The sequence below is a fragment of the Epinephelus lanceolatus genome, chromosome 21, assembly GCF_041903045.1.
Source record: "Epinephelus lanceolatus isolate andai-2023 chromosome 21, ASM4190304v1, whole genome shotgun sequence".
Lineage (NCBI taxonomy): Eukaryota > Metazoa > Chordata > Actinopteri > Perciformes > Serranidae > Epinephelus > Epinephelus lanceolatus.
In genome coordinates this window covers 4,211,036-4,235,477 of record NC_135754.1, presented here as the reverse complement: position 1 = coordinate 4,235,477, position 24,442 = coordinate 4,211,036, and the positions used below count along the sequence as shown (strand labels likewise).

At 40.0% G+C, this 24,442-nt stretch overlaps 1 protein-coding gene across 1 annotated transcript; it reads left to right on the top strand.

The window, feature by feature from the left end:
- The first annotated feature begins 11 nt into the window (after positions 1-11).
- On the top strand, positions 12-21,698 carry rac3b (Rac family small GTPase 3b). The gene is made up of 6 exons (XM_033611823.2): positions 12-181; positions 7,499-7,570; positions 11,071-11,188; positions 12,479-12,541; positions 13,145-13,304; positions 17,403-21,698. Exons 1-6 carry the CDS (start codon positions 147-149, stop codon positions 17,531-17,533), a joined length of 579 nt encoding a protein of 192 aa, XP_033467714.1. The 5' UTR covers positions 12-146; the 3' UTR covers positions 17,534-21,698.
- Positions 21,699-24,442: the final 2,744 nt, after the last annotated feature.

Genomic DNA, 24,442 nt, shown 5'->3' with positions numbered 1-24,442 from the left:
CGGCACTGCTCGTCACCGACCCCTTTCACTGCGGCTCCATCGCCGAGCGGACTGGCCCGCTGCTCTCATCCGAGACCTCAGTGCAGACTGTCGGATCTATAAAACCTACAGCGCCGGCTCCCTGAAAGCCTCCAGCTCCTGTACAAATGCAAGCGATCAAATGTGTGGTGGTGGGCGACGGGTAAGAGCATGCTTCCACACACTCAACACCAGCACATTTTCTCCTGTGTGATACGGTGAAGCGTCCACGGATGGATGGATGATGGGAGGATGCTATGTAACGTTAGGAAAAGGGGCTGGGGCTCACCGATCTGTCGGTCGCCTTGGTTTTCTGTACCCTGCTCCCTGATGCTGAGTACATATCCTCAGTGATCTGCTTTGTGATTTTATTCGGTTTGATCGTACTGTGGTGTCGGGTTCATTGTGACGGTGGGAACGGATGCGGGAACACCTACACGCCTCGTAGGCCACTGGAGGCAGGCTGAAGTGCTGATGCACGCTAAGGAATTTGTGGCCCTGTCAGTGGCAAATAGGCCCCGCTGCCCTAATTCTGCTCACACTGTGCCTTTCTTTCTGCACCCATATCACATTTAGCCTCATGTGGACTGATATCTGTGGCTTCACTTCTCTTTTAAAATCTTGATATCATTGCTAGGTATAGATTTAGGCCATGAAAAAATGAGCCATTAGTGTCTATTCTTAGGAAAATTAAGAAAAGGCCTGAGACAGAAGTCATATTTCTTATGCTTAAAGTCAGAATGCTGAAACTAAACCAAGCTGACTTTGAACTGAATTTTTACAAAGCTGCTCTTTCAGAATTTTTACCTTTCCTCAGAGATTTTTCTCAGAATCCTAGGATTTATCTCCAAACTTAAATAAAAAAAGTTTGTGACCTTAATCCTCCTTTGAAGCAGAACAGATGGATTCTGTATGTGGCAGATAATATGTGCAGAATTAGCATTTGTGCAGTTGGGAATCAGAGAATGGCACTAATAATTTAAAGGAGCATTCTCTGATTTGAGATATCAAGCTCAGTTATTCTGCATAGGGAGCTGGCTCTGGAGAGAGCCTCAGTAAACAACCCTGATGATGTCATTTCTCAGCTTGGGCTTGGAAACTATAAATTTATAACAAAAAACCTGCATTACAAACTGGGAAAGACAGGAGTTTACCAGGCAGGGAGGGTCTAGGGTCTAAAGGGGCCGGCTGTGGCTCAGAGGCAGAGCAGGTCGTCCATCGATTGGGGGTTCAATCCCTGGCTCCTCGTATCAGCATGAATATCATTGGGCAAGGTACCGAACCCCAAATTGCCACTGATGGCTGCTCCATCGGTGTGAGTGTGTTGATGGTCACTGACTAGTAGATGGCACCTTGTATGGTAGCCTTGTACTGCAGGGGGGATTTTGTTTACTGTAAAACCTCAATTAATAGCCCAGGCTATTAGCTATTTGCTTAAATCACTGAAATCAGCAGGCCTATATTTGGGACAGGCCTTTAATTCCTTTAACATAAAACTGTTGCTCAGCAAAGATGGGAAATATAATTAAATTGTTTAGTTAAACCAGCATGAATATTACTGCTATTATGAGTCATTCATTTGATCTAGCTCCAACAATAGTGCAGCAGAAAGAGAGAGAATGTTAAGGCACCTGGCATACCAACAAAACACCACTTTATCCTGTTAAAACAATACTCAAAGCTTGGATGAATATTTATTTTTTAAAAAAACCATTTGATTCTTTTGATCTGAGGATCCTTATGGTCCAAAGGTAGCCATAAAAAAAATTAACTGCTTGGCAACGAGACCAAGTGTCTAATTATGACAGATACTTATTTGTCAAAATGTGTAGCCACACCGGGCTAGTATAAGGGATTGGGTGTTTAATTGGGACTAGGCTTTTAACTGAGGTTTTACGGTAAATATTAATTAAAAAAATATCAGTCATGCGTAATTCTTTAAATAATTACACTATAATAAGTTGAATAAAAAATGTAAATATAAGTTCAATTCACCACATTTTACATGCAGTATTCCTGTTTTCAATGCAGTTGTTGACTGCCATAAATCGTAAACTGTTGCAACAAACGCAGACACACTGGTATTTATTCACTGTGTATTTCTACCAAAACTAATTTGCGCTGGTCAGGGGTACTTGGCAGGAAACATATTTCAAAGGGGGTGCATTACTGAAATTAGTTTGAGAACCAAAGGTGGAAATAAAATGAATGTTGGCTAAACTGTGTTCTGCTATTGTTCATACTGTTATGAAACAGGAAAGAGCTCTTAACATTTGTTTTGATGTTTGTATTGATAAGTCAAATTTGTTTGTCTTAAAGCTATAGTGCGTAACTTCTGTCGCCTCCCAGTGGATAATGCGTTATTACAACTAATAAGCCGGCGGCACTTCCATGTACACAGAGTAACACTCGCCACACACCATGTACACAGAGTAACACTCGCCACACACCATGTACACAGAGTAACACTCGCCAGTCGCCACACACCGTACACAGAGTAACACTTGCCTTTGTGGTAGGATCCACTTCTGAACCGTGTCTCGGCCGCTTCTCCGCCATGTTGCTTTCTCTTTCTACCTGCGCTCTACCTCTTGCTATGACACTCTCTGCTCTTCCTCCCCCTCCCTTCTTGTTGTGAGGAAGCATTTCCTGTGTGCCAGTGCGGGAATGTCACCGGTCGACACGCATACTAAGAATGATATATGTTGAAAAATACCACGAGATGTTAGAGGAGCAGATCGGCTTAATCAGCATTATGTCATCTCCTCTAGTAGTGTCTTGGGTGAAACGGACATTTACGGACCTGTAGAAGTTAAGCACTATAGCTTTAACAGGTAAAAGTAAAATGTCTTCACAGAAAATGCCCTGTTAACAAGTACATTGCTGACATCTTAGAACGTTTAGAACATTAAGGCTTCCGTGCCATTGGTTAGCGTCAACATACCCACCCCTTTTTGATGTAGCGATGGCCAATATAGGCTTCTGTTAGTGGGTAAGTTTTGGCTACATATATATCACCTGTCTTCTACGCAACTTCAATTTAGTATTTGGGACTTGTCCATTTTGTGTAAATTCTGTCATGAACTCATTGAGGACAGCGAATGGCCTCTGGAAGCAACTTTAAGCAACTGTGGCTATAACATACTACAGCCCAAATGTGTTTTCATCCAGTATTAATCATATTAAAAAAAATTCTGAAACACAAACATGATGTTTTACTTAGGAAAACTGAGCTTTGTATCCACCTTACTCCTAGCCCCAATGATACCTTGCGTGAATTAAAGGCACGGCCTCTGACACTGAACCAGAAGAGAACCGGAGTTTTACTATATTAACGGTACAGACTGGTATGCTAACGGTATGCTAATCCTCTTTTCCAGAGCAATTAGGAAATAAAACATGTGGAACATACCACCTGTTTCACCTCAGACGGAATAACGTAATCATACCTCTGTCATCTCTGACAGCCATCTCAAAGCATTTGTTGTTTTCCTTTTTAACCAAGCAAGTTAGCAATTAGCTTCCCTTGCCCCATTAGCATATTGTTAAATTTAACAGAGCACAAGCTAGCTTATGGTAAACATCTACTCCTAAAAGATGATTTATGATTTCTTATAACTCAGAAACAGACAGCCTCAACACATGAGGCAAACAATTTACATAACTCTGTTTTAATTTTAGCTCCATGTAAAGTGAATAAACCAGCTAACGCTATGCTTGTCTGCCTTAATGACAGTTTACACATTTTTATCACTGCTGACTTATTAAAGTTATTAGAGTTCTACCAAGTGAAACATGACGCAGAATTCAGCAGCAGACCTTAGTAATATCATTAATATTTGTAGTAGTGAAACAAATAACTTTAGGCATTTATTTAATATGATATGAAAGAATGAAGGCAAATCAATAACACATTCAGAATTGATTTCTAACACTATGCCCAATGTACTCTAGTGTCTGTAATCTAATTTAATTCTGTCATCTAGTGGACACTTAGTAAATACAGTGTATACCAAACACTATTTCATCAGTTTCCCCTCTGAAATTGGTGAAATGGTTTCATCCAAAATTAAATGTCTTAAGACGTCAAAAATGTACCTGTTAACATGGCATTTTCTGTTGTCTTATCTCGCATTTTACGCGTTAAGCTGTTATATTTTTACTTGTTAAGATGTTTAGAAGTTTGACTAATTAATACGAACGTCGTCGCAATCAACATTTGGAGCCCCTCTGCGTTCCATATGCTTTTCCTACCATGACAAGTCAAAATGACTGCTGTTAGAAAGGCCTATGTACCAGCTGCACAGGCATTAGCTGTAGTTTGCGAGTAAAGTAGGCATTGACAATGTATGTTGAGACCATCTGTGTGTGTGTTTGTGTAACAGCTCGGACTGACTAGTCTCACAAACTCCAGTTCTTGCTGTTCTTTTCCTCCAGTCTCTCCACTTTTGCTCTTCTCTCCATACATCCATGGAGTGGGTATATGATGCCTTGAGATATGTGTGAATTTATACTCAAGCTAAAACATTTTTAACTCACACTGTGTACTAGGCTTGTTCAGTATCTGCTTTTTCATACCTCTAAAGCCTTCTGACATTTCATCAGGTTTTATGGTAAATGATGGTATTTGTGTAAAAACAAACAATAAAAAGTAAAAGTTGAGCTGCTTAAGTATTGTAGAATGTCGTTGTCTAGCCTACAATGTTGTGTTTCTAAGTCTTCCTGGGTTTAAATATTCATGGCGTAGCGAATAATGAATAGAAAGGAAATAAGCGCCCTTTTTTCTGGAGGACCTGATGACACTTGTTGCCGTGGCGGCAAGTGTCGTCCTCCAGAAGACACTTGCCGCCACGGCAACAAGTGTCATCAGGTCCTCCAGATGACACTTGTTGCCGTGGCGGATACTGATGAATGATACGTTGAATTAAATTATGTGGCTAAAAAACTGCTTTTGTAGTTGGAGGAAGTCATCTCAAGATAAACTTATATGTGGTAGTACTTCCAAACAGTGGCAGAGGCATTTTTCTCTCTTAGTCTTGTAACATTATCCCTACCACTTGCAGTCTTCATCTTTCTCAGCTCAGCTACCTGTTCCACCAGTAGACTGACCTCTGGTGGCGCGTGCTACGTTGCGTCAATACAGCATCTCCATATCAGTATCATAGAAAGAGGAGTATCTGTATTTTTGATGATATTGAAAATCATACCTTTGGGATTTTTAAATTCTGAATACCCTTGTACATCGTAATACCTTGATACTGCCCAAGTTACTATGTAAAACTTCTTTGCTTCAGTTTGCATGTGCTCTTTAAATAGATTTTATACTGTATGTAACATAGTTGTGAACTGAAGGATTAATTATGTGTGTTCAGGGTTCTTGAAGTAAAAGCCACACTCATTTCTTTATCTGACAGTGTTAGTTGACCATTTGAAGACTTAAAGTCTTTGATGGACATTACACCTTCCTGTCTGAATTATCAGTGCCAACGATGAACAACTGTATTAGAAAATATTTGGTTCTTTAATAAGTCAAAGATACAAGCCAGTGGACAGCAAAACATGCGTAGAGAAATTAACCTGGACTCCCAAGGTGCTTTTCAGTAAGAAGCATCAAATTACAGAGTAATTTAACATTCATTTTTGGTTCCCTGCTAAAGGACAACTAATAGGCAGTGTTTTGATCACTTGCAACAGCAAAGGGTTTTTCATAGTGCCAGATTTGTGCCTTCTCCATACAGCAATAAAGGATCATCATGGAAATTGTAGTAAGGAGAGCCAACCACTGTGAGAAACTGATGGACAAAATATGATTTCTCAAAAATAATGTTGAAATAATTCAAACTGATGGCCATAAACCTATAGCATTGTTACAGCATCAGATTGCCATGTTTTTATGGTGAAAGATCTTTAAAAGAAAAAAAACTGAATCAGAGCTTTTATGCCTTGTTTCTACACAGTTTTGTTTTGTGTCCATACTTCTGTATAGTATACGTAGTACACCCCATAATGTTCAACACAATGAACTGCATCTCTTTATGGATGGATAAAAACACTACTGCAAAATTTGCAGAAAAGTTAGTTTTTGGCTGTTTTTGCCACCCTATTGTCAAAGACAAATAATGGTGGCAAATAAGTGAGGAGGGTGGCCTGTCAGGTGTATAGCCAGTTTTGTGAAATATTTTGTTAAAAGACATAAATGCCATGCACGCACTCTATATGTTATACAGTTAGCATGCTATCAGTATTAGCTAGCTTAATGTGCTGTTGAACTTTTCACCTAGAAAAAGTATAAATCAAGCTGTATTACATTTATCAGTTAGTTGATGTAAACTTCCTGTGGCAAAGTGCAGAACATCTGTCGCAAAAGGGTCGAATTTTTCAAAGTACCTGATGCAAATTATGGTCCCCAGATGGAAAAACACTACTGTGCATATTTAGAGGGTCAACACAGAAGTCAACTCTGAAGCTAGAAACGTTTTTGGCGTATGCGCTGGGTGAGAAATTTTGGCATCCCATATTTAAGTTTTATTATAAATCTATGATACACACAGAGGTATGTGGAAATAAGGTATTAGCCAGAGACTTTGCACCACCTTTGAAATTTACAGTGTGTTCTCTGATCATACTTGCAAGAATAGACAATATCAAGTTGCATTGTGGGAAGTGTAGGCTCCAGTGTTTTGGGAGCTTGACCCACTATTGGGACTGCAGCTCAGGATATCTCTGTATCTGTGGTCCATTCTTTTTTTACTCTGTCTCTCACTAGTCCTCCAATTTAATGGAACTGTAATGCTTGATCAGTAGAGTACTACTTTCTGAAGAAATTAAGACATTAACATGTCTTGCTGTACTTCTGTCTCCTCTCTTGTTATTTTCTTGTCATCTATTTGTCTCTGTCCTGCTCTCCATGTCAACCAAAGAAACTCACTGACCTCAAATCAGTCTCATGGCACCGTCACACATATTGGCACTGTGTGTTACCACCATTTGCTGTGTCTATGGAGACATGCACACAAAATTACTCATTTTTTCATGCATGAGTACACAGCCAATACCCATTCCATGCCACCACCAATCTGTGGGGCATCCTACGCCTTGTGTCAGTGCAGTACACTGAAGAAGGGGAGGGGCTGTTATGTGTACTGTATGAGTGCAGGAGAGGTAGGTTGTGCATGTAAGTGAGTGAGTGAGTGAGTGTGTGTGTGTGTGTGTGTGTGTGTGGGGGGTGGGTGGGGTGGGGGTGGGGGGTTGGGGGTTATCATAGGGGGCTACTGTGTCCCCAGGCAACATGAATGTAGGCCAGTGTCTGTGTGGCACAGTAGAAGGGAGTAGCAGCCTGCCTTTACACTCATGCATACACATACAGGCTTGCATACACACTAAGATACAGTCTACACAGAATTAGTTTTTGTTTATATGAGTCAGTGGAACTGTATTGTACGTCTGTATTCATGTGTCCTCTGTTGTCCCCTCTCCTCAGGGCTGTGGGTAAGACCTGTCTGCTGATTAGCTACACCACCAATGCCTTCCCTGGTGAATACATCCCCACTGTGTGAGTAAACCACACACTGCACATGCGCTTAAACTTACTTGATGTGCGCAGTGGTTTCATGTTACAGGGCCATACTGTGATTTAGGGTCGGTTGCTGTGACATTAATTGTGTTTATACTCTGGTAGCTATCAACTTAACATCTCTGGATGTATTAAACCATAGTAGGTAATATTGTAAATCAATGACCAACACTGATTTATGTTAATATTGTTTTTAATAAGATTTGTGTATCAACACTGTGGTTTGTCATGTATTTAATTTGCTGGATTAGCCCAAAACCAGCCCTTCCTTGTTCCTGACCGTAGAAAAAGTAATTTGACAAAACAAAACAAAAACAGTTTTGACTCAGTGTTAACTTACTAGCTATTTCCAGGAATTTCAACTGTACTTAAACCATTGTTATCAGCAAAGTTGTCATAAAAATGGCTCACTTGTAAGTATGAACCATGTCCTAACATGTGTAATATAAATGACCAGACCACATTTTACCAACTACCCAAAATTCCATACATGACAACTGAGTCGACGTTTATTTAGCAAACATTTGCTGATGAAGACCATGAGTTGCGACTGAAAGCTCTGTAAAAGCTAGCATGTAGATTGAAGATTTCTTTTGTTAGACTATGTATACAACCAGTTTCTCAGTTGGTTTACCAGAAAATGAACAACACCATGTTATAGACGTTTTCAGACTTGACAATAGAGTGCTGCAGGAATAAGTCCTAAAACATGGAAATGAGTTAGCGTTTTAGCACTCCTGGTGTCCTTGTCTTAAAGTCAGTGGGGTTTTTGAATGGGTTTTTGGTTAGATGCCTGAAATTAAGGTCTGTGTTTAACACAAGCTTAAGAGACTTTCATGTTTTGTTCTACGACATAAAATATGTCATTAAGTACCCCACTGTGAAATTTGAAACCATTATGTGTCTTATGAAATGCTTATTTTCTGCAATAATCCAACATCTAATTGAAAAATCCCAGAGGCTTTTTGACGAGGGAACCAGGGTGACACTATCTTCTGCCTATGGAAAACCGTCATCCTGGAGCACTGTATTTAAACATTCTAAATGGGTCTCTTTATATTTGCTGTTGGAACATTTGTTAATGCAGTAGCTGACAAGAAACCCATGATAGAAGGAATTGTCATTATGTCAGTGACAGCATGCCAGACTTTTTATCTAAGGGCCATAATATACTTGCTGCAAACAACGCAAATGCGACTGCATCATGGCTGCCACGTGTGATCTGCGAACGCACATCTCAATGCGAGGTACCGCAACGTGTGCGCGAGATGCAATATTTGTATAACCGCTAGAGGCACTGGTGCGAATGCACACAGTGACCCGACCGGATGATCAGACCAGACCCTTCTTCTTCTTCTTCTTCTTCTTCTTCTTCTCATGAGATTCTTCACGATTTCCGGGTTATATTTCTGTTGTCTGCCCAAGTGGTGACCACCAGTATTGTGCATTTTGGCTGCATAGTGCTGCATACACAACGCACGGCGCATTGTGTACATGTACATTCGATCAAGCAGCAAGTATATTACGGCCCTAAATGTGCGCATTTGTTTCCCTTGTTATTGGTTGTCAAACAAATCATGGCTGTGTCCATCAGCTGCATATATCTCAACTCTAAGTCTGACAGATCATGATACATGGCCAAACTGGGCAGGTTTGACCTTTTATCTGACTAACCACAATGCTAACGCCTTACAGTTTGCCTCTGCTAGTCATCAAGCCTATATTAGCTAGCACACACATCCTGACAGCGATTAAACTAGAGAGGCTGTAACATTTGCTATTACTCACCAACACCACAGCTCCCTGTCTGTTTCTTTTACACCTTATTATTTCTGACTGACGTTAATGGTTTTATCCCTAAATTAATGTAGGGCATCTCAACAGAGATATTGCTGGCTAACGTTAGCTAAACAAAGTGCAACTTAGTTCACTGACAAACTAAGTAACAAGTATCAGTAAGAGATTTATTATAATTTAGTGATTATCATCACCTCCTAATTATATAAAGTCCCTTAATGTTGTTGTATATATACTGATAATCAATAAATGTTGTATGTACGTGTTACACAGTGACGACTTGGGATGTGGTTAATTTTTGTCTGGTCAGTGATAATAGGTCGGACCTGCCCTGTCTGGTCTTGTATCATGTTGTATTGGACAAAAAGGATTTGGGTGAGCTAATGTTAGATGCAGCTGATCAGACAGAGCCATGATCTGTTTGGAGACCAATAACAAGTAAAATGAACATACACATTTAGATAGAAAATGTCAGTCAACATCACAGAATATGTGTTTTTTATTTGGTGGAAGCATTTGTGAATCAATGGTGAAACAGAACAGATATGATGGGTTACAGTGGGACTTGCCAAGCCAGCCCCATTAACTTCAGTAGAAATGACACCAATCTCTGACTCCAGTGCGAAATGTGAACACTGTCAATGACGTAATGACCCTTCCTTCTTTTATAGTTTCCTTGGTAGCTGACAGGAAGTGAACAGGGACCAAGATTGTTGCCCTAGCAACAGAATACCAATGAAAGGGTCAATATGTGGGGGATGATGTGCAGCAAATGGGTCATTGTTGCAAAATGAACCATGACAGGGTGATGCAGGACCCCAGAAGTAGAGGGGTCTTGAATCATCCCACTTATTACACGGCTACATACTAAAGGAATAAATAATTTGACACTATTAATATATATAATGATATTATTGATTTAGAAATGATTTTATTGCTTTTGCCAAGGATCTATGATTAGAACTGCGTCCATAGCAGCGGTCTGTTATTCATAGATATGATATGCTCTTCAGAAATAACAGACCGTAAAAGGTTGTAATTGATCAGTCAGTATTCAAAGAAATTATGTAAGAAATGTTAATATTGCAATGGATAAGCTCCAATGCTTTATTGTATCAAAGATGTTTTGACCACAAGTGATCTTTATGTTAAATACCAGTGTCAATACTAGTACCTTGAGGGATTAGTTTGACATTTTGGTAAAATACAGTTATTTTGCTTTTGTTTATTTTGTTAAATTTGAACTTTTGATACCGATTTCTTTCTTCCATGTTTCAACAATAAATCATCATCATAAGTATATTTCTCAAAACGTTGAACTGCTAGTGATAAATATATAACACCTCCTGGTGGCAATCAATAGCAAGTTATATCATCAACAAGTAAAACCAACAAACAATTATTAGTATGATAATGAAGTATAAAACATAAAGAGTCTTTAAAAAACTGTCATCATCTCTGAATATAGATATATGGAGTAAACTGCATAAAAGCTTAATCAGGCAAGGATATGCTTGATGCCTGGCTGTCATTGTGATATACAATGAGTTTTTCTTACTTTTGGAACAGCATCCCAATGTTTCCTATGGCTCTCTTCAAACCATTTAAATGCAACAAAATCAGTAACATATGCACTCTCTGTTAACTGCATTTTACTCAGTGTAGTATTCGCCTTCCTGCAGCTTCGATAACTACTCTGCCAATGTGATGGTGGATGGGAAACCAGTGAATCTGGGCCTTTGGGATACAGCAGGACAGGAGGACTACGATAGGCTCAGACCACTGTCTTACCCACAGACGGTACTCAAACCCATTCCTCCCAAACACACACACACACACCCACACACACACACACACATGCACACACACTTACATGCTCACCTCTAAAGCGGGGTGGGTGTGTAGGTTCAAGCTTTAGATTGTACACCAGCTGTTTGAAGATTTACACATCATTAAGTAATGATGTGCTGCACAAAACAAACTAGTTATTACTCAGAGATTGGCTCTTTCTAAATATGTACAGCTACTAACTCTCAGGTGAAACAGTTGGCAACTGACTGAACTGACAAAATGCACTTGCTAATGTATGTCCTGTATAGATTGATGAGAAAAATAAAAATAAATGTAGTGGACATGTAAATAATCATGTGAGGTCTTTATACAGTAGTTTAAGAATTATATTGTGCATGCTCCACTCTTTTCTCGAGGGTCAAGAGTCACCCTTATTACTGTAAAATAATCTTTATGACTATGATGTTAAAGAAACAAAGAAACAAATAATGACATGGAATGACATTTCACAAAAATAATACAATATACCTCAAATTACAGAGCATAATTCCTATATTGTTAGATCAAATAGGCCAATTAGGCTGTAAAATAAACATGTTAACTATGAAAAACATATATTTCTCCATAAATACACAGAAAAACATCAACAACACAGTTGCAAATGAACATTCGGTTCACAGACAACGTCTTTGGTGGACATTCCTGAAGTCAAAAAACCAATGACATGCTCCCTCAAAACTTGCAGCATCTGTGTCACTGTGTTGTGCGATTAAACTGTGCATTTAAGGCCTTTTATTGTGACCATCCCAAGGCACAACTGTGTACTGTGTAATGATGCTGTTTCATCAGCATCTTGATATGCCACACCTGTCAGGTGGATGGATTATCTCGGAAAAGGAGAAGTGCTCACTAACATGGATTTTAATAAATTTATGAACATAAGTTGAGAGAATTCTATCTACTGTGGCTTAGATCTTTTATTTAAACCTGTGAAAAATGGGAACAAAAAACAAAAGTGTTTAAATTTTTGATCAAAGTATAATTGACACAAGGCAATCCTGTAAGTTTTGTGGTATTACCAAAAAAAAAAAAAAAAGCTATTCATTCAGGAAGTTGAGCAGATATTTTTTGTATTAAAGGCAGCAACTAGCCTCTGTGTGAGTTAACAAAGAATTTCATAGAGAAAAGTCCAATACAGAAGTGTTAGTGTCTTTAAAAATAGACAAAACACACACACACACACACACACACACACACAGATCTCGCTCTCAACTAGCCATCTCTCTGGTTCTCTCCCAGGATGTGTTCTTGATATGCTTCTCCCTGGTCAGTCCGGCCTCCTTTGAGAACGTCCGAGCTAAGGTCAGTACGCTGACTGACCACCAGCCCCCCCCTCCCTTTGTCCCCCTCCATGCCGAGTCTGACCATAAGGAGGCACATCTATGGCTCCACCTGGCTTCTCACACCGCTGCCCCACCTGTTCAGACCTTGGTTTAGAACCGTCTGGACTTGCACTCATTCCTCCAGGGGATGTAGTACAGAGACTTGTTGTAAGGCAAGGTCTGAACAAGTGAACACTCTGCAGAGGGAGCGTGGCGGCCAGCTGTGGTTTGGTCTGCTGAGCGTCATGAGACGCTCTCATATGAAATCACACATCCCTGAAGGTCCAGCCTCCCTCTGTAGAGTCTGTATGCTCCTGGTCTGATGGGATTCTCTCATCGCATCATGTGATTGGAGGATGCTGTGCCTGAGGATGTTTTGTGTTCATACAACTATGCTTCCATTCAGACAGATCTATCAAAAAACAACTCCTCTAGCTCCACAACTCACAGAGTCTGTTGAATGTCACAGTGGAAAGGTGCTCGTCGCTCTGTTTCTGTATCTGCTAACTATTCTTTTTCTCCTCTCTCACTGACTTTGTCCATTTGCAAATGTACACGTGTGTTTGTGTGTGTGGTGCCCTAGTGGTACCCTGAGGTGAGACACCACTGCCCCAACACACCCATCATCCTGGTGGGCACCAAGCTGGATCTGCGAGATGACAAGGACACCATTGAGAGGCTGCGAGACAAGAAGCTTTCCCCCATCACCTACCCGCAGGGCCTGGCCATGGCAAGAGAGATCGGTGAGGCTGTGTGCGTCACGTGCACAAGTTGATAGGCTTTTTTCTTTTCTCTCTCTCTCTTTTTTTTAAGTGTGACATAGTACACATGGGTGACAAATTAGGCCAGAGGTTAAAAAATAAACAGACATCAATATAAGACATGAAACAGAACGTGGTACAGATTTTTTTTGTTTTTTTAGTGGGAGCATTGTAAGTGTGTGTGTATGTATGCAAGTGTGTTGTCTAAGTGTATCATATATTTATATATGAATAACGGTAACCAGAGGAATGTGCAGGTATGTGACAGGAGGAGGAGGATAGAGAGTAAAATAAATAAATGAATAAATACATAGGTAAATAGGTAAAAAAAGGGGTAATAATAATAATAGTGGTACAGTTTTGTGAGTTTTTGTGCAAGTCCTCAAAGTAAATTAAAATTAAAACAAATCCAATTCAAAAAAATGTTTATATGCTCTTGAAGATGACAGAAATGATTCGATCAAATTTCGTCAACATTCGTGGAATTTCATCCCAACCCTGCCGTGTGTTTGGGGATGCTATTGAGCCCACTTGCCATCAGGGTTTTAAAAACATACAACAAAGGTATGGCCCTGCCAATATAATAGCTGGAACCAATAAGATGCCATCACATGTCCCAAATAATGGCATGCCAGGTGAAACGAATAGAAAATAATGAAAATAACAAGTTAATAAAAAAACAGAGTAACATGAGATGAGTCACGCAGAAAAAAAATAGATAAAGATATACACACACACACACACACACACACACACATTTTTCCACATAGGCTGTGAGAAGAATGGTGAAGACTACAGAGAGGAGAGAGAAGAGAATCAATCAAAGGGAATCTTTTTGGATTCATCAACTGGATCCTTTAAAGTATCCTGGTCTTAATGAGGATATAGATATGTTTTTTGTGATTTTTCCTCTGTTGTTCCACCTGGCATGTCATTATCTGGGTCATGTGATGGCCTCCTATTGGTTCCTTGTATGTTTTTAAGCCCTGATGAAGACCTGCAGTGGTCGAAACATGTTGGCTCTTGTAATGATTTAGCCACTACAGTAAAGGTTTTTTTTTTTAAACTTCTTCCTTGTTTTCTATATTTTTGGAGTGCCTGATTGCAGAATTTGAATACAATATAACAAGTGTGTTTTCTTTATTGTATAATTACCTGAAATGAGAATGATTGTGTTTTTGTTACCTTAGAATAAGCTGTTTATATCTACATTGGGAGCATGTCCACATCCACGGAGATAGCCATGTTGCACAGCCATGTTTATATAGTAGCAAAGAAGAGAATCCAAACACTGGTTCTAGATAGGGCCATTTGTGTTTATGTGTCAGCCATCATAGTTAGAAGCCCATCTGCAACAAGCAGCATCAGAAAAAAACTGATTTGTAATGTGACACTTTTTGGGGGGGTATTTCAAGGTCCAAACAGACAACTAAATCATACTCATAGGACTTGATAGCCCTATCTTTCCAAGCCATCTGTAAGACACAGTTATAGCAGAAGATAAGTCCGAAATGGACCAATAAAGTCAATGTAAATACAGGTATTACTGTAACATAGAGTGTTGGGTTGTGTCTTCATGCTACTCTAATCACTTTACAGACAAGGACAAGAAACTCATTTAATGGGACAGAAATTCACCTTAAACAAATGAAAAACATGCAGGCGTAATATACACCATCCAACTTTCCCATATTTTCAAAAACGTGTCCTCTTGCAATCTAATAGAAAAAATAATCATTGCCATCCTAAAGATGTCATATATAATACCAATCCAGTCATCATCTGTAGGTGTTGCTGGTTTTAGCCACTTTCTAGAAATGGCTTTCCTGTTGGCTGCACTTAGGATCCAAAATCAATACCTCTCATGAGAGGTAATATTGTCCAAAGGCAGGGTGCCTAGGTATAGGGTTTCTAGTTTACACTGAATGTCCACCTGGAATACTTTTTGCAAAACTTTATGAACCTCCTACCAAAAAGGAATTAATGTTAAACTTCTTCATTCAGTGTTTTTACTGGTTTAAATCACCAGGGGTCTCATTTGTAAAACAATGTGTACGATCCATACTAAAAATATATGTACAGACAAAAGCCCAAATGACGTGCACCAAAAATATTCAACAGTTTTTTCAAACAGGCTTCCACCTCAACAACTGCATTGCCAATTTTGCATCTCTCTCCAAGTTCCTCCCATGAAGTCTGTTTTTATACGTCACAACTTTTGTGTGGGAAGGCCTCTTTCAGGCCGCATTTTGTGCATACACAATGTTATAAATAAGACCCCAGGTCCATTTGTTTTGGAGAGGAGGTGACCTCTTAGGATAATTCCGCTCCTGGTAGAAACCTCCTGAATAAAGAACACTTAAGGAATTCTAACAGGTAGAAGTTTCAGCTGGTTGCAGTCTGCACTCCTCACTGCTAGATGCCACTAAATCCCCATAAATCTTACACACTGGATCTTTAATAGTAAGCGATTCAGTGTAGCCTTGGAAGATGCAGCCAGGAAGGGCTAATGGAATATCCAAAGTACACCTCTGAAACTCATAGATCAGCATGTTATATCTCTGTGGCTTAATCTCTATAGCTTTCTCAAGTCTTGTCATCACAGTGAGGTTATCAAGTTTGTGCCTGTACAGAGATTAAAACCAAAGTCTGTGATCACCAACAGTACCTGGTAACCCACACTATGACCAGAGACACAGTTTTAAAGTACTGAGGGAATGGATGACACTTTCAACACCTAACACAACATGATACAACTAGGAATGCACGATATTGGATTTCTTTGCCAATATCTGATATGTCTATATTGTATGTATATAATAATAATGTATATTATATGTAACAACTAATTTGACCTATTAGTGATACCAGTATCCACCTTTTTCCCCACTTAAATTTAGTAATCGGCAAGTCTCTCCTGTAGTAGTATTAACATCATATTATGCATGCATACTCTTATCATGATGGCCCATCAACAGATGGAAACATGAAATAAAGTACTTTTCAATGTATGTAATATTTATTCATTGTGCAAAATAAGAAAAAACATATTGGCTAATACAGATGATGTGCTGATATTATGGTGCACCCCTAGATACAACATGTTAATGAGTGAGCTTCGGTGGTGTTGGAAGGTCGATTTTTGAACTTCAGACAGATAAAGCAAAAATGTTGAAGTATTCCTTTCAGTGAGTTGGGCTCAGTCCTATAGTAATACACCCCCGAATGCTCAGCCCCTACCCCTTCATTTTGTGCATTCATGTCTAGGTGAAGGGTGTCCCGATTGTATTGTGTATGTATTTTTATTGTTGATAAAGCTTTTAAAAATGATGATTTAGTTTTTAACTTAGTTCAGTGTTGTTTAATGTATAATGGTCATTTTTTTTTATAACAAGCATAACAAAAAAAGCTAATAGTAAGCTGATGTCTTGGTCGCTAACTAGCTAGCTAGCTAATGTTACATTGCGATTGCTGATTTGTGGATGACAGTCCTACATTTTGACATATTTCCATGCTGCATTCACCTCCTTTGATGGCATATGATGCCTGATCTTTAAACAAAGTCTTGCAGAGAAGATGCTGCACTTGTTAGTGCTCCTGTTAGCAAGGGTTGCTAAAGTTAGCCTGCAGCACACCGTTGGTGGCCTGGTATAATGATGCAGGGTTCTTTTGACTTGATGACATGTTTGATCAATTGATAGGGTGAAACTATTGTTGTGAACACATCACAAGTGTCCATGCTTTTCTATCTCCATCAGATAAATAACAGATGTCATTGTGATAACACCATCACTCCCTGATCTTTCTCCAACAGCTCTGTGTCTTTTGCGTGCCTTTGTACTCTCAATGCAACAAATATTACTTGTGTGGATAAGGGTACATGTTTTCTCTGAAAGCATTCATGGTGCAGTACTTACACACCTTTGCACACTCTCCACAATTCTGATGTGGTGGGAGGTGGAGGTTTCAGACACTATTTAAGGACTTAATTTCAAGGGTACTGAGGCCCTCAGGTTGAGGGCATATCTGTTTGTTTTTGACTGTCTCCATTTGTCACTGAGAAATCTTTTCTCTCCTCAGGGGCTGTGAAGTACCTGGAGTGCTCTGCACTGACCCAGCGAGGCCTGAAGACGGTATTTGATGAGGCCATCCGAGCCGTGCTCTGCCCTCCGCCTGTGAAGAAAAGGGGAAAGAGGTGCACCATGTTCTGAGGAGGAAACCTTGCTAAAACACTTCACTACATCACCATGAACAACAACCACTACTTCTCTGAGAGGATGAGAGAAAACTAGCGAGAGTGAGTGTGCACTGCTGAGATTGCTTTCTTTATATTGATGTTTTTTCAAAGCGATATTGGTAACAAGACCAATACTTAATCCAATTTTTTTACCATTACTGAATAGGCTCATAGGTTCTCTGTGAAAGACATTGACTATCCACCTACTTTGTACTCATAGAACCACATCAAGTTGCCATGAGGGCTGACAAAGGTTTCTAATACTCGTCTTCATACTGCGACATCTCTTCTGTTTCAGCCACGCTTGCTTGAATTAATGCGGTGTTGACTAGATAGAAAGTGAACTATGAATAAGCCTTCAGGTCTGAAGTTACCCTCAGCTCCTGATCTAAGATCAGCATGTGGAGAAAAAATGCATACTACTGGCATGCACACACAAATCTGTTGCTCCTGACAGAACAAACAAAATACTACTGCCTGCATTCACTAAACTTCACAAATAGATCATGGTTTAATGTGTTTTCTCTACAAGAAATGTGATAAGTTCCAGGGAATTTCTAGTTAATTACAGCCTGGGTCTTATTTTGTAGTTTTAGCCCTCATTCCAATCAATAATAATGTACTCACTAAAGTCACTGCTGAGATTTAAGAACGCAAAGTCTGATGAGTCAGACTGCACTTTCAAGCAAATTCAGCAGTTGTTCTTAGCCATAAGACCCTCATTTATTGAGGGACCCTTTGTCAAAACCTATTGTCAGACCATTATTACTTCAGATTTTTGCTAATATGTTGCATATTGCCAAATCAATGTATTTAATCAAATGAACACAGAGAAAATCTGGGGCCAGATAGCGACCATGGTCAAATGACCATTTGTATATCAGTTACTCACTGAGCGTTGAATTTGTGAAGAAAACGTTTTTTTCGCATGCCTACACAGTGAATAAAGAATCCAAAAAAGGTGAACATTCTTGATGAATTGAAGTCATTTGGGAAAAAGTTTAACAACAGCCAAACTATATCAAAATATCTGTATACAAACTTTGAGACTCTGATTATACAGGAGCTGCATGAGAGTTTGTAAACAGATATTTTGATATTGTTTTGCTGTTTTAAATGCGGCCCAATTTGTGAACAATGATGCTTTTTTTGGATTCTCCATTCACCATGATGGCATGAGAGAAAAAAAAGAGTTTTTTTTCACAAATTCAAGACAGTAGGTGGTGCGTGTTTGATATACAAATGGTCATTTTGCGGGTGAGGCATTCCTTTAAGGAATGGGGAATATGGGTTAATGGTGTTCAGACATCTCAGCAATAATTTGGATGAGTGCAGTGTCATTGATACTGAAAGGAATGATGTACAAAACTATGAACATGTTCTTCTGAAAGGTTTACATGGGAGCATAACATTGTAAGATTAGTGACTTAACTCCAGTGTCTCTGAACCCATCACATTTTTGGCTTTCCTCATTACGTTTGCACAAATCCTCAATCCTAAACGTACTGTAAGATCGAGTGTGAAGGCTCAATCTTGAGCTAGTTTGACAAAAATATTTTGATCGGTTATCAGTTCCACTTACTTGGTTTTAGCTTTCAACCACACCTTGCAGCCTGTTCAGCAGCGGAGTTTGCTCAGTCGAAGAAGATGAGGTGTTGTGCAATTTACAAGTTCAAGCATTACATTTTTCAAGCTTAACTTGCAAATATTAGTTGAGCTTTTAACATCATCTTATGGTCTTCATCAGAATAGGCCATGAGATGATGAAGACTTCTGTGGGTCATTCACTGGGTCTTCTTTGCTAATGCAGTCCATGAGGTATGGTTGAAAGCTCTGGAAAAAGCTACTAAGTGAACTTTGAGTTAAGATCATTTTGTCAAATTATGCCTGGTTCACATTACACGACATTTCTGTTCGTTTTAACAGTCACTGTGTCACATTAGGCTATTGTGGAGTCATGAAATCGTGCCGTGACTTGGCCGACAGACATGACACACTACACAAGGGACCACACTAATTATCCCTGGTCGTCTTTCACGACGTGAGTGACATCAACAGGTTATTCTTGTCCTATTTTTATTATTATTCCTATTATTTCAGTCACTTTGTCTGTTCATGTGCTAGCAGAAATGTTATTGTAGTAGAGATGGCAGGAGCTACATTTGAAGTACTGTAAGCAAACATGCAAGTCACTGATTCCTCCACAACAAGTTCCTGCAAATGTTTTACAATAAAAGCTTATTTAGAAAATGAAGGGATTCTCTCAACCGAAGTTATAAGGGGCTTTTATTTTTAGATACAGATACAGGAAGTGTTGAGTTTGAAATGACGGTGCAATGCATTAACTTTATCAAGGCAAACGGGAGTAGATAAAAAGTAAAAATATGAAAATACAAAGGGAATAATAAGTAATGGACCGTCTATAATGTAGTCTGTTTCAAATGAAGCTGGTAGCCTCTGCAGTTGTGGTAAGTAAAAGCCCCGCCACTATTTTTTAATTTTCTTACTTTATGTCCATCTCCATTATGAAGAAATAACATTGTTTGCTAGCTTGATGCTAATGGCAGTAATATTACTACTACTGGCAGTATTTTTTTTCCCTTTTTAAACTGTTGTGGTAACGTCCCTAGTTACAGTTGTCTACGGCAGCTTATCGCTCTGTGTCTCTATTGATCAAAGTGAGGGCTGTGACGGGAGCAGTCTTGAACAACAAAAAGAAAATCAAACATGCTAGACTTTCTGTCGGAATGTCGTGAGGCGTCTCAGACGTGGTGTCGGTTGTTGTCTACTATGGCACACTACGTGAGATGAAATGATGAATTATCGCATAAGACACTCATTGTCATTCACGATCCATGCCAACACCATATGACGCTGCTTCAGGCTATAATTGGGCTGATATCATGTAGTGTGTACCAGGCATTAGCTGAAGTTGTTTTACCACTGTTAACAAGGTGGAAAATCCAATCTGTGCTGTCCTGTTATGATGAAAAAAAAATGTTTCTTGAGCATGTTGTTTACTTTGGACAAGCATCTGATCTCAGTCAGGTGTCTGTGGGTAACTTCATCTAACTGTGAACATGTGAAAGACAAGCATGCCAAACATGGGGGCTGTACAACCTTGCTGCCTGAGTTCTGCCTTTGGGGATGGAGGAGCTTGCATGGGTCTTAAAATATTTTGTCTTAATTTATCCCATTGTTTAGATCTTGTCTCTGTTCCTCTGTGTGTGCGTGTGAGTGTGAGTGTTTGTGAGTGTGAGTGTGTGCGTGTATGTGTGAGAGAGAGAGTCACAGACGTGTATATGAGCGCTGGTGTTTGTGTGAGTGGACGAGCACGAGTCGGTATCAGTGAGACAGCTTTGTTTCACAGTTTGGGGTAGTGCATAAAAGACAGTATTGTTTTAAGCCAAGTTTTTTAGTGTCCAGTTTTTGGTACTATTTCATATTGTATTGTAGTAATACACAAGACTTTTCAACAATCTGTGGACATAAAGGAAGAAAAAAATGGATATTAATGACATCTAGTGATGTACAGAATAATCCTTAGAAAAGGAATGCGTTATGAATATCTATCTACATGTACCTGAATATTTAGCTCTTAAAACTAAAACAATTCAAACTAAAGGGATTATAGTCGCTTGTGTTGAAGTTAGAAGTGTTGCTAACAGTGTACAATAAAGGGGCCAATCTTTGTGGAGTTTGTCATTGTGGCAAACAGTGCAGATTGCACCTTTATGAAATGCATTTCTGTATGGTTCCAGGTCTGCAGTGTGTCTGTCTCCCTCATGTGGCGAGACGCAGCACTGCAGTCCACTCTGTCACGCTGTCTTTGGTTGGCATAGCAAACTGTGTGGTTGAATCATGTTGTGCGGTCCTGCCTAGCTAAGGTGTTGAAATGTAGATGAGAAACGCAGCAAAAAATTCTAATCTACTCTTGCATGGAAGTTCTCTGGTTCTTTGACCCACTGTAATTCTTAGGAGAGGTTGTATGATGAAATGCATTGGCCATGTACGTATGTAATGTAAGATGACTTGTATACTTGTTCCAACTGTTTGTCTTATTTTTTATTACTTCACATGTCTGTGTGGTGAAATATTTCAATTTTTTGTATACTAAATACAAATGTATATGTAAGGTACTCTCTGTTCTGTCATGATTTGTTCCCCACTCAGCCTTTTCTTTCTCTTTACGACCCACAGTAACAAATAACAACATGAAAGAAACACAAGTAAAGTAAGTGGACTAAAAAAACCTTATTGTCACATTTGCTGAAACTGACAGTGGTGCAAAAGTCAAATATTCTGAAAAAATAATGTTCCTCTGGCTCCTCCTTGTGCTCCTAGTGGCAGTTATAAGAATCCACTGCACCTAAATGAAATTATCTTATCACAGCCAAGACGAGTCATGCTGCGCTGCTCCCCTCCCCCACATACGCTCTCACTTAAACCTCCTACACAGGACATAGGACCACTTTTTTACAGCCACCACCAAAGATAGCACCCCGTGACTTTCACATCGTTCATCTACCTGGGACAGCTCAAAATCGCAGTGTATAACGGACTTTAGTAAAGATTAATGGCCTTTTTTGTTTGTTCGTGTGTCCCTTGTGATCATTTTGTGTCTCATCTCTAAAGTCAGAGGTTTTTGCGGGTCCGTAAACACACCGCAGGTGCAAGTCTTCATGAGAATTTTTTTATTCCCTCAGCAGCAGTTTGTTGAGTTTGAGTTGCAGGGTGGAGAATTGATCAGTCGATCAGTTTGTGGTTGGGTAAATCAGACCTAATCTGATCAGATTAATGAACCGGGGACATGTCACCTGACTATGTCTCTTTGAAACTGGTAGAATGATATGGCTTAAATTACAAAGATTTAGCAGTTGATTGATCAATAAGTTGATTAATAGAAAGTTTACTGCTATCTTTTTTGATAATCACTCATTTAAGTTATTTCCAAGCAAAATGTCACAACATTCTCTGGTTTCATCTTGTCCAATGTCATTGGCTGTTTGAAGACATAACCTGGGAATGAAGAAAGTTGTAACAGACTTCACAGTCTTAAATAATTTAACCACTTAAAGGAGCAATAAGCGAAATTCATCATTTCTAGATTGAAGGAATTAAAAATTGCTATGTGAAGAACTAGAGGTGTAATTTCGTCTGGAGTATAGCATGACCTCACACAACCTCTCTCTGTGTTGATCTCCAGCCCCTTGTTTACAAGCTGGTCCGGCTGCCCGTTCATGTACGTTCATGTGAACCCCCCCTCTCGGAGCCCTTGGCCCTCCCTCCCTATAAAAGGCTACAGCCAGTGAGCAATGGCAGCGCGTATTTTCGAAGTGAAATGGCAGAGAGCGGAACAAAACATCCACCTGAAGACGACCAGGATCCGACATTACCTCTTAAGAAACAACGGTTGTTGGCAACGAAGTTGTAGGATAAAGAAAGGGACAGAACTCGGATTAACATTGGCCTTGCATTTCCAAGGTGGAGAGCACTGCAAGAACTAAAGGGACTACAATTTGACTCAGAGCTAGCTCTTCTTCTCCTGGACAGGTAACATTAAGTAACAACATAAAGTCAAATGTCTGTTTTAATTAGTGTTACAGTAACATTAGGCACATGTCGCTATGTCGATTCAATTAAATTTAATGTTACAATCGTAGCATGGGTTAATGTCCGGAGCTTGAGTAATTAGCGGCTCGGTCCCAGCAATGGGTGAGGTGTTATGGTTGTGTTAGGTGAGTAGCCCGGCAGCCCAGCTAACATTTGCAATTAGCATTGTAAAATGTAGCCCGGCGGGCAGCTTGGCGGGCTGTGTTTAGCTATTCCCCTGCCTACTTCAGTGATGATGGTACCTGTAATAAATGTAATATATTTGCTGAGATGGAGACGAGGCTCAGTGACTAGAAGAGCTGGTAGAAGCGCTCCATAGCTGTAAGTTACTCCAGTAGCCGTAGTAGCTCTAGTGCTAACTCCAGGAGCTAACGCTAACGTCCCTACTCTTCACCATGAGCCGGAGCCGTGGCAGGCTCACGGGTTCACGGAGAAGAGTAGGAATGTTAGCGTGGCAGCTGACTAGTGCTAATGCTAACATCCCTACTCTTTTCCGTGAGCCTGGCGGGCTCGCGGGCTCACGGCTCCGGCTCATGGAGAAGAGTAGGGACGTTAGCGTGGCAGCCGACTAGTGCTAACGCTAACAGGAAAGCAGGGAAATAGCTAAACACAGCAGAGACCGAGAGTGAGTGAAAGACATCGCTAACTGCTAAACTAAGCCAAACTAAGTTGGCTGTTTAGGTTTTATTTCCTCGCCCCTGTGGCAAGTGAATCTGCCTGTAGTGAAACCAGGGCTAACCGGTGCTTTCTCCTCAGGCTCCACTTCACTCAGCTGCCAGCACAGCCAGTTAGTCTCCGCTAGCTTCCCAGCTAACGTTAGCACCGGCTCTCCGTTTGTATCCAACCGGAGCACCGAGCCCTGGCTCGTTATTCAGGTTAATGCGGGAAGAAGCAGCAGGTATATCGGGCAGCTGAGTGAAGTGGAGCCTGCGGAAGAAACACCGGGACCGTCTGGATGTAATAGTCCATGGAGATGCTGTGGTGCTTGCCTGCACAGACCAGGTGAGTGGGGTGGGGGGTGGAGATCAGAGGTAGAGGGAGGTGTGGCTCATGACACACTTTGTTTTGGTCTACAGGCAGTGCACAACAGCAAACCTAGCAGTGAAACTATTTCTCTTTTTGCCCCTTTAAAGCTATGGTCTTTAGAAAGACTGATCATTATTATTAGCATCATTTAGATGGTGGTTATGGCCCAATAGTGCTAGCTACACAATGTGAAGAGCAAAAGGAACCAAAATCCATTCTCTCTGGCGGCTGCAGGCCTGCAAAG

Bases quoted from the DNA above. Each gene is read 5' to 3' on its own strand.
- rac3b (XM_033611823.2), top strand. From the start codon at position 147: ATGCAAGCGATCAAATGTGTGGTGGTGGGCGACGG. The intron at 7,571-11,070 runs GTGAGTAAACCA...GCCTTCCTGCAG, and splicing joins GGTGAATACATCCCCACTGT to CTTCGATAACTACTCTGCCA. The intron at 11,189-12,478 runs GTACTCAAACCC...GTTCTCTCCCAG, and splicing joins CACTGTCTTACCCACAGACG to GATGTGTTCTTGATATGCTT.